We start from the raw sequence: 15,530 nt of genomic DNA on the forward strand, positions 1-15,530 counted from the left end.
CACTAAATGACCACGTGATCCACTTTAACAGCTGCAGTGATTCACTTAACAACCGTGGCAAAAATGTAACAAATTTTGGCGTGACTCAGTTAACAAATGTCATACTTAGAATTCTGTTCCCAGTTGTGTCAAAAGTCAAAGACCGCCTGTATTTGCTGCTAATGTTATTGAAAAATTGGTGGTCATAATCTATGAGTTCTGTCTGAACTAAAGATGCTTAAATAGTGTTTCTCAAATAGTGTTGCGGGCCTCCATGGGGGGCGCAGAGCGATGACAGGGGGGTGCATGACTCCAGGGAACATGCTTTTTTTGCCGTAGGGAGTAGAGATTTTTTTCACCAAACAATAGCACACAGCACAAAGTAGGAGATATGAAGGGAATACAGTGTTCCCTCGATTTTCGCGGGGGATACATTCCGAGACTGCCCGCGAAAGTCGAATTTCTGCGAAGTAGAGATGCGGAAGTAAATACACCATTTTTGGCTATCACAAGCCTTCCCTTAACACTTTAAACCCCTAAATTACCATTTCCCATTCCCTTCACAACCATTTTACTCACCATTATTACTGGTACTCACCATTGAATAAGACACTTAGTGATCCTGATATTTTTGAACATAATTATTTATTAGCAATAATTAATTTTTTTTGCGATAACAACGCTGATTGGTTGAGATTTTGGCCAATCAGCAATGGCAGACAAAGGTTTGGCGTATGACGTCATTGGGTGGGAAAGACCGTGGTATAGAAAAAAAACCCACGAAGTACTTTTTATTTTTTTTAAATTGTTGTTGTTGTTATTATTATTATTATTATTATTATTATTATTATTATTATTAATAATAATAATAATAATAATAATAATATTTGTATGCCGCCCCTCTCCGAAGACTCGGGGCAGGATACAAATATTTTAATTTTAATATTTTTTTAAAAACCGTGGTATAGGATATTCGTGAAGTTCGAACCCGCGAAAAGCGAGGGAACACTGTATAACAAACCCTTAAGAGACACCATGGGAAAACGGATGAAAAGAAAAGAGAGAGACGGAGCTAATGAGATAAATGTCTCCTGAAAACTAAGACAAGGAAATAACACAAAGCATATGTAGCACTTGGCTTCACTGTGACTACGGTGGGAGACGAGGAAAGATCGGTATGTTTACTGTGTTTAAAAATGTTAGCAGCGGACAGCATGAAGCCAAATAAATTAAGGTGTCACTTAAACACATTAACCCGCAATCACGCTGATAAGCTGCTTGAGTTTTTTCAGCGGAAACGTGCCAAGTATTACAAACAATCGTCCCGGTGCAGAGTTGAGGCGGGGGCGCAGAAATAAAACTCTGTAGCATTGATTTCATAAATGCAACACACTATTTTTTTATACATAGCATAAAGGTAGGGGAAAAATGACGTATGCATTGTTTTAGCTTCATTTTAGCTGTTAGAAGGATTTTGTGTTGGTGTGAGTTCCGCATGTGACAGAAGCGCACATTTTACATGTGTATGCTTCATTCATTTAGACGCCCCATCACATCATGCAATAGACCCTCTGTGCATGCACAGAAACTCCTGCACATGCTCAAAGGTTTTTTTTCTCCCCAGCTGCGGTGACCAGAAAACTGGTTCACGGGCGTGCACAGCAGTGATGGGCAGCAGACGGTGTGGTCAGGTCCTCTGTCCCGGTAGGAAATTCTGGGACGCACATACAGCTCTGTGTCTCTGATGCACGCACGCACATCCCCGTGCACAATTTGGCTTCTGCGCATGTGCAGCAAGCAAAATTTTGCGTGAGGACATGGACACGAGTGAGATTTTGACTATTTCCGCCAATTTGGCAAAAATGGCCGAAATCTCGCTCTCGTGTATATCCTCAAGTGAGATTTTTCTTGCTGTGCATGTGCAGAAGCCAAATCTTGTGCCGACGGTCATGCATGTTGGCCGCGCCAGGGATGGCGTCATGGCCTTAGAGCAGGGGTCCCCAAACTTTTTACACAGGGGGCCAGTTCATAGTCCCTCGGACTGTTGGAAGGCTAGACTATAAAAAAAACCTATGAACAAATCCCTATGCACACTGCACATACCTTATTTTAAAGTAAAAAACAAAATGGGAACGTACTATTTAGAGGGGAGGGGGGGAAAGAAATCTGAAATTCATATATGTTTATGTTTTGTTTTTAATTTTCTTTTGTTAACATATGGTTGGCTATACAAGGTTTTCTTGGCTTATAGAAAAATGTATAAAGAAAAAAGGAAGCACTTTGGCATAATGGTTAATAAGTTAGAAATATAATTGATGTTGTACTTTTTTGAGGAGGGAATTTAATTAAAAGAAAATGAATGTAACTGGATGACAAAATTAGAAAAAAAACTTTTGCAACTTTTTTGATGATTGATATTAGTCACTAACAAAATACCGCATTTTATTCATGGAAAATTAGATGTGCTCCTGTCACTCACCCGCGGGCCGGATAAATGGCTTCAGTGGGCCGCATGTGGCTCGCGGGCTGTAGTTTGGGGACCGCTGCCTTAGAGGATGCACCAGTAGCCCCAAAGATGAGCGGCCCTTCACTGGTAGACAGCCATCCATGGCTGCCGTTTCAGTGAACAGTTGCAAACTGGCGGCACCTATTCAGCAAACCGGTCCAAACAGGCAGCAACCCACCATTGATTTTGTGGCTCCCAGTGTTTTCTTTTCTGTGGGAAAGAGATCCAAATGGCTCTTGGAGTGTTTAAGATTGTAGACCATATTTTTATTTTTCTTCCTGGGGAGTGTGCATTTCTTAACTTAATCTCAATAAGCTCCTTAAGTGAGTAGGTAGTTATTAAAGGGTCCTTGTTCCTTAATCCTTTCCTTGGAGGGGTCGTTAAGGGTGAAATCCCTGGAGAACCAGTGAAGTGGTTTTGATCTTCCTGGGAATTGGTGCAAGGAAAAAAAAGGGAGACAGGTTGTCTGTTACTGGAAAGATTTTCCACGTAGGCATAAATGGATTCCTTCACTCCTTTCTTAAACCATCTATCTTCCCTGTCTGAAATGTGAACCTTCCGGCCCTTAAAACAGCATCCTTTTTCTTTTCAAACTTATCAAGGAGAGAAGCAACTTAGAATTTAGAAGATATTTCTTAACAGTGAGAATTATTAACCAGTGGAACACGTTGCCTCCAGAAGTTGTGTGTGCTGAGTATCAGGCTGCTACGATGCGCTGTGCACACAGCTTCAGGTCTCTGGCATTCATGTGTGTGTATCCCAGTGAGATTTTACTTCTGCACATGCACAGGAAGCAAAATCTTGTGAGGGGATGTACGCACGCATGAGATTTTGGTGATTTTGTTTGCAAAAAATTGCCAAAATCTTGCACACATGCATCTCCTCATGAGATTTTGCTTCCTGTGCATTCAAAATCTCACTGGGATGTGTGCGCGCAAACCAGAGACCCAAAGCTATGCGCGCAGCTCCAGTTTTACTACCAGTGAGGAATATATACCTCCCTGTTCCTCCTGGTTCGAACAGCTTCACCTGAACTGGTAGTGATCCGCTGGTGATGTGATGATGTCACAGATCCAATTTGGTTAGTGCTGATCTGTGGGTGCTTCCATCTTTTTTATTTATTTATTTATTAATTTTTTTAAAAAAATTACTTATTTTTCTTCTGAGCATGAATAGAAGCCGAGTTTCTGCCACTGTGCATGTGGTCACCATCTTGTTTGCAACTTTAAAAAAAATCCTGACTTTTTGGTGCTGCGCCCGAGGAAGTGAATTGGTAGCGAGGTAAGCTAGAATCCATCCCTGCTCTGGAAGTTTATGACAAGAGATTGGACAACCATTTGTCCAAAATGGTACAGGATTCCGATTCCTGCTTGAGTAAGAGCTTAGCTTGGAAGACCTCCAAGGTTTCTTCCAACTCTATTACAGGTAGTCCCCGACTTATGACGCTGATCCGTTCCTACGGGGCATCGAAAGCTGAATTTCCGTGTAAGTTGGAATTCCGATTTACACAAACGGAGGTGGCGGGACCAACAGCTAGTCCTTCTCGGCACTGTGTTGCTGCAGCCTCTGAGGCCACCCACCGCCGAGATCCCCTCGCCTGAACTGAGGTTGCAATACACCGGCTGTTGGTTCCTTGAAGCTGCCGCCACCGTTCGAGCAAAGGGATCTCCGCGGTGGGTGGCGGCAGTGGTTCCGAGGCCGCCCAGCGCGGAGATCTCCTCGCCCGAATGGAGGCGGCGGTGGTGTCTTCAAGGGACCAACAGCCGGTCCTTCTTGGTGCTGTGTTGCTGCAGCCTCTGAGGCCGCCTACCACGGACATTCCCTCGCCCGAACGGAGGCGGCAATGCAGCGCCAAGAAGTACCGGCTGTTGGTCCCTTGAAGACGCCACTACCTCTGTTTGGGCGAGGGGGTCTCCGTGGGGTCTCCAAAGCCGCCGCCCACCACAGCGATCCCTTCACCTGAACGGAGATGGCAGCGGCAGCAGTGGCTTCGAAGCTGTCCCCGGGTCATCGTAACGATGAAACATTGTACGTCAGGGACGATGTAACCCGGGGACTACCTGTATTATCGTATTCCAAGTTCATTTTCTTTTAAGTGCAGATGTAAATTGAGCATTCTCCAGTCAGAGACTTTAAAATATATTTAAAGTCACCGATGTACATTCCATGATCTCCTTTAAAATGTTGATCTTTAAAAAACCTTCCCATGTTTTTTCCTCTGTATTTTTAAAATCCAGTCACGTAAATCAGATTTGACTTTCCCTACCTTCCTCGTTTATTAGTGATCGGCCTTAAAGGAAAACAAACTCAAATGGCACCCAAGAACAAAGCAAATAAGGGTGTAACTTTGAAATAACAAGAAAAAGCTTGCATCACGTTTCCTGCCTATACCAGATGTAAGGCATCCTGACCTATTTCAAGTATTTAGTAGAATTGTTATTGTGGGCAATTGTTCCTTTTTACCATTAGGTCAAGGCGACCTAATGGCATTACTGTAGTTAAGGGGATTTGCAAACAAACAAATAATTTCAGATAATAAGTTTCTTTAGGGCTGTTTAATTTAGGCTTCAAAGTTCCCATTGACCACTAGAGGGCAGGAAAGAAATCCAGAAAAATCTAATTGTTTGCTTCCCCCTGTTGGTCATCTGGAGTCTTGCAAAACCAATTTTGCAACCCTACTTTTCTCATATCACAGACCTAAACTTACAATTATTCATTTATTGAATTTTCAAAGCTAAGGCATTAAAAATGTGTCTTACAATCAGTCCTCACACTTAGGACCAATGTAGTATTCTCGTGGTGACATGGTCAAAATTCAGGCACTTAGCAACTTAGCATGTATTTATGATGGTTGTAGCATCCTAACACTGCTTCGGAGAACAGAAGGTAGATGAGAATAGAAAAGGTGATTGTTGTTTATTAACAGTTTTATAACCTTAACTTTCAGTATCAGTATCCACACATTAACCTGTATTATGTAACTTGGAAAGACAAAGCAGATATATTTTAAAAACCCAAGAGATTTTCAGTAAAGTCTACCTAGTACAGTTTATTTAACAATGAAATATGCTTTAAAACTTAAACAATTTAGCAATGAAACATGCTTTAAAACTTTAGTGTCTTCTAGACAGGTATAATCTTTGCAAAGTTCTCCCTGTTTTACCAGGGCTCAATCTTTCTGCCTTGGTCCTTGTTTTTAATGAAATTCTTGGTATTATTATTATTATTATTATTATTATTATTATTATTATTATTATTATTATCATTATCATCATCATCATCATCATCATCATCCATCATTATTATTATAAATAATACCACACAGCAAGCAAGACCACTATGCTGGATTTCATATTTCATCACCAGTCGGGCGCTTGCCAAGCACCTAGGACTGTGTGATGTAGTGGCAAATTATGTGTGCCGACCCCAGTAAAGCAGCCTTTTGCATACGCACGAGTGCCCACACCCATAGTTCAATGCCTGGGGAGGGCAAAAACAGCTTTCCCCGCCCCCTGGAGACCCTCTGGAAGCCTGTTTCCCAACTTCTGATGGGGTCCAGTAGGCTCGTATTTCACCCTCCCCAGGCTCCAAAGGTTTCCCCCATCCCCCTGGAGGCTCTCTGGAAGCCAAAAACGCCCTCCCAGAGCCTCTATGCGAGCCACAAAAATCAGTTGGCTGGAACATACACGCATGTCAGAGCTGAGCTAGGGCAACGGCCCGTGTGCCAGCAGATATGACTCTGTGTGCCACCCCTGGCACCCATGCTATAGGCTCGCCATTACTTCCTTAGTCTTAAAAACGGTATTAAAAGTTTTGGATTTGGGTTCTAGATGGAGTTAAGACATTGCTTAGGAAAATTCATGCTTCATTCTCCTTTCTTTTGTGAGAGATCTGCACAACTGTAGGTAAAAAGACAAATCCTGGTATGAAAACTCCTGCCTGGGATTGGGGTTAGCTAAGAAGGCTTGCATTATTATTTTTTTTAATAGAGCTGTAATCTGTGTAGTTTTAAATGTTTCAATTACATTTTACTGTTCTTTAACATATTTATTATTTATTTATTTATTTGTTGGATTTATATGCTGCCCCTCTCTGGACACTCGGGGTGGCTTACAACATATAAAAAAGAATAACACAATACAGTATGCTAAATCCAATTAAGTAAAATTAAATAAACTGCTCTAAAATTGTTTGGTATATTAAAAAAAATCAATCATATCATTTGAACAGCAATCGTAGAAAACATTAATCAGCCAGATGAGTCTTAAGGTTCTTACGGAAGGCGAGGAGGGTGGGGGCAGTGCGAATCTCCAGGGGGAGCTGATTCCAGAGAGCCGGGGCCCCCACAGAGAAGGCTCTTCCCCTGGGCCCCGTCAAGCGACATTGTCTGGTTGACGGGACCTGGAGAAGGCCGACTGTGGGACCTAACCGGTCGCAGGGACTTATGTGGCAGGAGGCGGTCCCGCAAGTAATCTGGTCCGATGCCCTGTAGGGCTTTACAGGTCATAACCAAACTTTGAATTGTGGGGCCTAACTGGCCACTGGGATACATATGGTGATTACATGACCCCACGAGACTGCAAGCATCATAAAGATGACCCAGTTGCCAAGCATCTGAATTTTGATTACACGATTGTGGGGATGCTGCAGAGGCGATAATTGTGAAAAACATAAGTCACTTTTTTCAATCCTCAGCCCATTGTAGATTTGAATGGTCACTAAATGAACTGTTATAAGTCATGGACGATAGATAGATAGATAGATAGATAGATAGATAGATAGATAGATAGATAGATAGGTAGGTAGGTAGGTAGGTAGGTAGGTAGGTAGGCAGGCAGGCAGGCAGGCAGGCAGGCAGGCAGGCAGGCAGGCAGGCAGGCAGGCAGGCAGGCAGGCAGACAGACAGACAGACAGACAGATACATAGATAAACAGACAGACAGACAGATAAAAAAGTTCCTTCCAGCCTATAATGTTACGTAGTAATAACCAGGTTTATTGCCTGCCTCTGATGACAAATGTTGTGTTTGCTCCTATAGTCTCCATTGAAGAAATCCAGGATGTCAGGCCAGGTCATAAGACTGAAGGGATGGAAAAATACGCTAAGGATGTCCCTGAAGTTCGTTGCTTCTCCATCATCTTCAAAGATCAGAAGAAAAACTTGGACCTCATTGCTGGCTCTGAAATGGATGCAAACCACTGGGTCTTCGGCCTGGGAAAAATCATTGCAAACAGCAATTCAATGAGCCAAAGGCAGAAATTACAACAGTATCCTTTTTAAAAAGAAAAAAGAAAAAGTCTGTACATTTGAAAATAATTTCCAAGGAAGGGATGAGCTACCGTATATTGTAGTTTATACTTTATGATAACTTTTCCTCGAAAGAATATGGGACTATCTTTCTGTAGCTAAATTCTCTGTAGCCCCAGCGGTCTTTCTGTCTTGGCAACTTTAAAATAACTTTAAGCCTGAATGGTTCTTGCAAAGAATTCTGGGAGTTGAAGCCCAAAACATCTTAAAGTTGCCAGTTTGAAAAACAGTCGCAACTTAGATGGATTTCTTTCTTTCTTTCTTTCTTTCTTTCTTTCTTTCTTTCTTTCTTTCTTTCTTTCTTTCTTTCCTTCCTTCCTTCCTTCCTTCTTTCTTTCTTTCTTTCTTTCTCTGTCTCTCTCTCTCCCCCCTTCCTTCCTTCCCTCCCTCCCTCTTTCTTTCTTTCTCTCTCTGTCTCTCTCTCTCCCCCCTTCCTTCCTTCCCTCCTTTCTTTCTTTCTTTCTTTCTTTCTTTCTCTCTCTCTCTCCCCTTCCCTCCCTCCCTCCCCCCTCCCTCTTTCTTTCTTTCTTTCTTTCTTTCTTTCTTTCTTTCTTTCTTTGACTTGATCAGGGCAGATATAAATAAGATAAAAGTAATACAATTGAAAAATTAAGAGAATAAAAAACGCTATATAAAACCAATCAGTCATCCCTCATTCACACTACTAGATGGAGGGAAGATTATCACTCACAGCCCCAGGCCTGTTGGCATAGATATGTTTTTAACGCCTTTCGGAAGGAGAGGAAAGTGGGGCAGTATGAATCTCCTGGGAGAATTCATTCCAGAGGACTGGGGCCGCCACAGAGAAGGCTCTTCCCCGCGGACCCGCCAGTCGGCATTCTTTAGCCAACGGGACCTGGAGAGGGCCGATTCTGTGTGACCTAACCAGTTGCTGGGACGTATGAGGAAGAAGACAGTCCCGTAAATAATCTGGTCCTAAGCCATGTAGGGTTTTATAGGTAATAGCCAACGCCTTGAATTGCTTTCAGAGACTGATTGGCAGCCAGTGCAGCTGGATGGACTTCAACTCCCAGAATTCTCAGCAAGGGCCATTCTGCTTGTAGGATTCTGGTTCTACATGGGTAGAGGTTGGGAAAATCCCAGGTTTAATGCAGTCCAACGGAACATGTGTACAGTCACATAGTCACATGATCAGTGTTTGTGACCTGTCAATCAAAGGCAATGGGTAAGCCTGATTCACTTAACGAACATTTTTTATTTATTTTTATTTAGTTGAAAGGGACCCTGCAGGTCATCAAGTCCAACCCCCTGCTCAAGCAGGAAACCCCATACCTCCCCAGCCCAGATGGCAGTCCAATCCCCTGTTGAAAATGTCCAGAGTTGGAGCATTCACAACCTCCATTGGCAGGTCGTTCCACTGGTTGATCGCTCTGACCGTTAGGAGGTTCTTCCTTATTTCCAGGTTGAATCTTTCCTTGGTCAGCTTCCATCCGTTGTTCCTTGTTTGGCCCTCCGGTGCCCTGGAAAATAGCGTTGCTAACTTAACCACAGCAATGATTTCACTTAACCTGTGGTCATAAAACAGTGCAAGACTCACTTATTGTCTTGCTTAGCAATGAAAAGTGTTGGCTCGATTGTAAAAAATCTTTTGAGCAAGTGGCACTTGTGAAATCTTAGCTTCTAATTAAGCCCATTTTGGGCAGGGGAGGGGGAACACCTTGTAATGCCTTCCCAAGACTTGCCAGCAATCCAGTTAATATCATCTAAATTTACTTTCTCTTTGGTCAAACGCGCAATTTTGCGATTTAACCTCATTCAAGTCTGTCGAAGCCCATAATTTCCAAAATTGAGCTTTGGAACCAAGGTTACTGTGACTATATTTATCTCCTGGCCAAAGTTTTCTCTAAGGTTATAATTACCTGGATTATATTTAACTTGGTGTGTTTGTTTAAGGAGGGGTGACGGAGCCAATAATTTGTAGTATATTCTTGGATGAAATGGTGGAATTTGAAATTATAGTGGTACCTCTACCTAAGAACGCCTCTACTTAAGAACTTTTCTAGATAAGAACCGGGCGTTCAATATTTTTTTGCCTCTTCTTAAGAACCATTTTCTACTTAAGAACCCGAGCCCTGAAAAATTTCCCAGGAAATTTGAGAGCGTCACGAAGGCCCGGCCAGTTTCCTGCCATTCCCCCTTTAATTCCGGCCATCTCGGGCTTTTCTGGGTTGCCAGAGGAGCCTTTTGGTGGCAGCCCAGAGCAAACGAAGCATTTTCCTTTCTCTGGGCGCTTGGAGAGGGAATAAACCAAACTGGTAGCGGCGGTAATGGGAATCCGCTCTGACAAATGATCATAAGTCTTTTTTTTCCTCCAGTGCCATTGCAACTTCAAATTGTCACAAAACAAATTGTTGGGAGTTGAGGACTACCTGTAGACCAAGGCTGGATTCCACTTAACTTTTGCCACCAGTTCGCATCACGATGCACATTCCCTTGTGCAATTTGGCTTCCTGCCAATACTCTGTTGCTGGTGTCGGCCCAAAACACAGCTGAGGAGCTGATCAGCTGTGCTTCGGGCCAAGGAATAGAGGTCAGTTTAAACCCAGGGACAGGCAGTAGGGCCCTTTTACGAGCAGCAGAACAGGAAAAACCTTCAAAACATTACAAAATTTGCAAAAAATTTAAAATTAATTTTTTAAAAAATTATTTAAATAAAAAAGATGGTGGCACCCACAGACCAGCACCAGCCAATGAATTTCAGTGACATCATCAGCAGGTCACTACCAGTTCAGGCGGAAGCAACCCAGCCCTGTTATAGACTAAATCTGAAATACGTAAGACATGCTGTGATGTCATTTCAGAGGTTTTATGTTAGGGCTGTACACAGGGGCAGATTCCCATTACCGCCGCTACCAAGGCGCTGTGCACGCAGCTTCCGTTATCTTGTGTGCATGCAGATCCAGCAGATTTTTGCTCTTCAACATGCACAGGAAACAAAATCTTGCAAGAGGACGCAGGCGAGATCTCAGTGATATTTTTTGCTTCTGCGCTGAAATCTCATACATGCGCGCGCCCCCTTGTGAGATTTTGCTTCCTGCACATGTGCAGAAGTAAAAGCATGCGGGGATATGTGCATGCAAGGTAAATGAAGCTGCGCATTACCAGTGCGCCATCCTTTACCATACTAGTAGCAACCCACTACTGGTTGTATAAATCTTCAATGGAATGCTTCACGCCATCAGATATCTAAGGAGAAAATATCATGCATCCTGTTTGTGTGAACCTTGCTAAGAACAGCTTCTGTGCACATGATGTGGTGCCCAGAAGTGGTTTCCTCAATGCGGTTGATGTACCCCACTTCTAGTTTTTTTACTAAGGTCAGGATTTCCCAATTTTAACAAATGTAAAAAGTGTGGACTTCAACTCCCAGAATCGAAACCTTTTTTCACGCATACATACATCAGATTTCCTACTTTCGCAACATCCTAAATATACAATAGGATTGCCCCATCTGTTATCGTAATGTCTGGTTTTTGCTAGGACTAACCCCCCCCCCCCATAACCCTAAGGATTTGAAGGCCACCAGGGTTGTGAACATTAAGCTTCTAAATATTTTCATTTTAAATACTGGGTATGACACCTCCTTTCCCATGTGGACTCCTTAATAATCATTTCAACAGCTGGATTCATGCTTGCCTGCGGAAAGCAGATAAAAACAAAGATAACAAGATGACATTTAAGGAACTCAAAAGTTTCATGAAGGAAGTCAACATTCAGATGGATGACAGCTATGCCCGGCAGATCTTCGAGGTAACGAAATTTTAATTTAACTTTCGGTTTTCTTCTTTGCTTTAGGACTCTTCGGACTTTAAATATGGGGGGAAACAGGTTTGCGGCTAGAAAGCTGACATAATTGCAAAACAGTTGTCATATATTTATTTGTTTGTTTGTTCCTTCCTTCCTTCCTTCCTTCCTTCCTTCCTTCCTTCATTCATTCATTCATTCAATTTTTATTCCGCCCTTCTCCTTAGACTCAGGGCAGCTTACAATATGTTAGCACTTTTTAAAAGAGCCAGCCTATTGCCCCCACAATCCAGGTCCTCATTTTACCCACCTCAGAAGGATGGAAGGCTGAGTCAACCTTGAGCCGCTGATAAGATTTGAACTGCTGACCTTCAGATCTACAGTCAGCTTCAGTGGCCTGCAGTACTACACTCTACCTGCTGCGCCACCCCGGCTCTTATATATGACACTATGCTTCAGCAAATGTCACTTAACGACATAATTTTTAGTCCTGATTACTGTCATGAAGGGACTTCCCATGCTACCAAATACAGGTAGACCTCAGCTTACAACTACAATGGAGGCCCAAAAGTTATTAACTGAATTTTGCCTCATTTTATGCCCTTTCTTGCCAGGTTTGTTAAGTGAGTCACTGCAGTTGTTAAGTTAATAAGAGTGTTATTAAGTGAATCTGGCTTCCCCATTGACCTTTGCTGGTCAGAAGGTCTCAAAGGGAGACCACAAGAACACAGCAATGGTCGATGTTGTAACTTCAAACAGTTGTAAGCTGAGGAGTACCTACAAGAGTACCTACAGGATATACAGGAGTACCTGCCGATTAGGTCCCACAGAGTTGGCCTTCTCCGGGTCCCATCAACCAAACAATGTCGGCTGGCGGGACCCAGGAGAAGAGCCTTCTCTGTGGTGGCCCCGGCCCTTTGGAATCAACTCCCTCCAGAGATTTGAATAGCCCCCACTCTCCTCGCCTTCTGTAAAATGCTGAAGGCACACTTTTGTCGCGAGGCGTGGGGATAATTACCATCTTTCCCCCTTTTTTATTATGTTTTTGGCCTTACTGTATGATAGATTAGGTTGAATGTGTATGACTGCATAGTTAGGGGTTTTATTATGTTATTAATGCCTTCTTAAATGGATTTAATTTTTTATTATTAGATTTGTAATGTATTGTATTACTGTTATGCTGTGAGCTGCCCCGAGTCTTCGGAGAGGGGCGGCATACAAATCTAATAAACTATAACTATAACTATAATAACTATAAATGTAACATAGTCAGTACCAGAACAGAAAAGGACCAGTAGTAAAAGTTGAACTGCGCATGCAGCTTTGGGTATCTTGCATGTGCACATGTGCATTCCAATGGTGTTTTGTGCATGTACATGCACAGGAGGCAAATTCCTGTGAAGGAACGCATGGAAGTATGAGATTTTGGCAATTTTTTGCTTCTGCGCATGCACAGAAGCAAAAAATCACTGAAAAATAGTGTGCATGCGCGTCCCCTTGCAAGATTTTGCTTCCTGCGCATTCACAGAACCAAAACCACAAGGGGACACGTGCGCCCGCAAGACACCCAAAGCTGCGCACACAGCGCATTGCTAGCAGCAGTAGGAGCAATCCGCCCTTGAGTGCAGCACATTGATATTTGATAGTGCAGATGGTCCTCCCTTAATGACAGGAAGGATGGGATCACACTGTATTCTGAGCCCCAAACTGCTTTGCAAGCAGTGATGGGCCCCACCCGGTATGAATGGCATCGGCGATCCATTAGGACATTATAATGGGCTCACACCAGCCTCGGAATCCCATATCAATAGGGGAAACAAGTGGAGTCCTTCACTGTTTGTAAGCACCCCCACAAATCATGGTGGGTCAGATTCTTATTTCAGCTCCAGTGATTGCAAAATGTGTCTTGGATTTGCCCCAAAGACGCATTTTCAGAAGGCAACACTCTCTACATGGGGCTACCTCTGAAAAGTGTTTGAAAACTTCAGATCATGCAGAACGCAGCTGCGAGAGCCATCGTGGGGCTTCCTAGATTCGCCCATGTCTCTGCAACACTCCGTGGCCTGCATTGGCTGCCAATCAGTTTCCGGTCACAATTCAAAATGCTGGTTATGACCTTTAAAGCCCTACATGGCATTGGACCAGAGTACCTCCAGAACCGCCTGCTATCACACGAATCCCAGAGTTGGCCTTCTCCGGGTCCTGTCGACTAAACAATGTCGTTTGGCCCAGGGGAAGAGCCTTCTCTGTGGCGGCCCCGGCCCTCTGGAATCAACTCCCCCCGGAGATTAGAATTGCACCCCCTCCTTGTCTTTCGTAAATTACTCAAGACCCATCTATACCGCCAGGCATGGGGGAGTTGAGACACCTTTCCCCCAGGCTTTTTTATATTTATGTTTGGATATGTATGTGTTGGTTGCTTTTTAAATATGATAGGGTTTTTATGTGCTTTTTAATATTAGATTTGTTTTCGCTAGAATATTGATTTTAATTGTTGTTGTGAGCCGCCCCGAGTCTTCAGAGAGGGGCGGCATACAAATCTAATAAATTGAATTGAATTGAATTGTTTTCCCTTGAAGAAAAACCAAGGAGCTTCTTCAGTTCACCTTCAGTTCAGTTCTTCAGAGCTGAAGAAGCTTCTTGGATGAGTAGCAAAATGTCTTCAAAAAACCCAACCAAGAAAGTCAAGTTGCCTTTGGAAAAAGCGCCTTTGGAACAGCCATGGCCTGGATGACTGAGAATCTCCATAGACTTGAGTTTGGTCTGTGTAGAGCAGTGCTTCTCAAATAGTGGGGCATGGAGCGATGCCAGGGGGCGCACATGACCCCAGGGAACATGTGTGGTCCTTCTTGATCGATTCCTCCAGACGGGGATTGTTTTCCCAGTTGCACGTTGCTCTTAACCAGGAAGAAGAAGGTCAGACGGGGCGGGACAGCTGCGTTGGTTCATATTTTTCTTGGCGGGTGCCATAGTAACCAAGAGCGGGGTGGGGATGCTGGACAAGGAGCACCACCCTCTGCAGCTGGTAGAAAGCTTCGAACGGCACCCTAAAGCCTCCTTCCACACCATTTTCTGTAAGCCCCCAGTAGAGGCACTTATTTATTTTATTTATTATTTATTTATTAATTAGATTTGTATCCCGCCCCTCTCCAAAGACTCGGGGCGGCTAACAACAATAAAAAGACAATGTAAACAAATCTAATATTAAAAATAATCTTTAAAAACCCCAATTTAAAGAACCAATCATGCATACAAACATACCATGTATAAATTCTATAAGCCTAGGGGGAAGGGAAAATTTCAATTCCCCCGTGCCTGACGACAGAGGTGGGTTTTGAGGAGCTTGCGAAAGGCAAGGAGGGTGGGGGCAACTCTGATATCTGGGGGGAGTTGGTTCCAGAGGGTCGGGGCCACCACAGAGAAGGCTCTTCCCCTGGGTCCCGCCAGACAACATTGTTTAGTCGACGGGACCTGGAGAAGGCCAACTCTGTGGGACCTAACTGGTTGCTGGGATTCGTGCGGCAGAAGGTGGTCCCGGAGAACTTATGGGCCAGGCTGACAACCCCAAAAACATCGGCTTGATTAAGCTGGCCTGGCCCTGTGTCAAAAAGGGCCCTATGCCTGCCTAACTGAAAACAGGCTCCTCTTGAGTTCAGTGTGACTTACTCCCAGGTAAGTGGGTAGAGGAGCCTTCCCCAGTCAATAGTTTGTGTGCAGCTTATAATAAGTAAAATAATAAACATTAACACTAAAATTCCATTGGAGCCCGGATCAGAGAGTTGGAGGGGTGTGACCTGTTTACTTCTTCCTAGTGGAGAACAGAAAATAATTGAGAAGCACTGTAGAGAGCAGGTGTAGAGAAAGGAGAGGTTTTTAATTGCTAGTTTTAAATTTAGACTCCTGTTTCCACCAAAAAAGAAGAGTCCAAAGCACTTTACAGCCAGAAGAATTTGCGCATTTCTTATTTCAGCTT

At 43.4% G+C, this 15,530-nt stretch overlaps 1 protein-coding gene across 2 annotated transcripts in view; it reads left to right on the forward strand.

Annotated features, from left to right (window-relative positions):
* Positions 1 to 15,530, forward strand: part of PLCD1 (phospholipase C delta 1) — an 80,356-nt gene that overhangs the window by 39,381 nt on the left and 25,445 nt on the right. For both annotated transcript variants that reach the window (XM_070727160.1, XM_070727158.1), the window contains exons 3-4: positions 7,524 to 7,752; positions 11,434 to 11,563. In XM_070727160.1, the coding sequence (XP_070583261.1) occupies positions 7,524 to 7,752; positions 11,434 to 11,563 (359 nt within the window). The remainder of the gene's footprint in view (positions 1 to 7,523; positions 7,753 to 11,433; positions 11,564 to 15,530) is intronic.

Source organism: Erythrolamprus reginae, chromosome Z (assembly GCF_031021105.1).
Source record: "Erythrolamprus reginae isolate rEryReg1 chromosome Z, rEryReg1.hap1, whole genome shotgun sequence".
Lineage (NCBI taxonomy): Eukaryota > Metazoa > Chordata > Lepidosauria > Squamata > Dipsadidae > Erythrolamprus > Erythrolamprus reginae.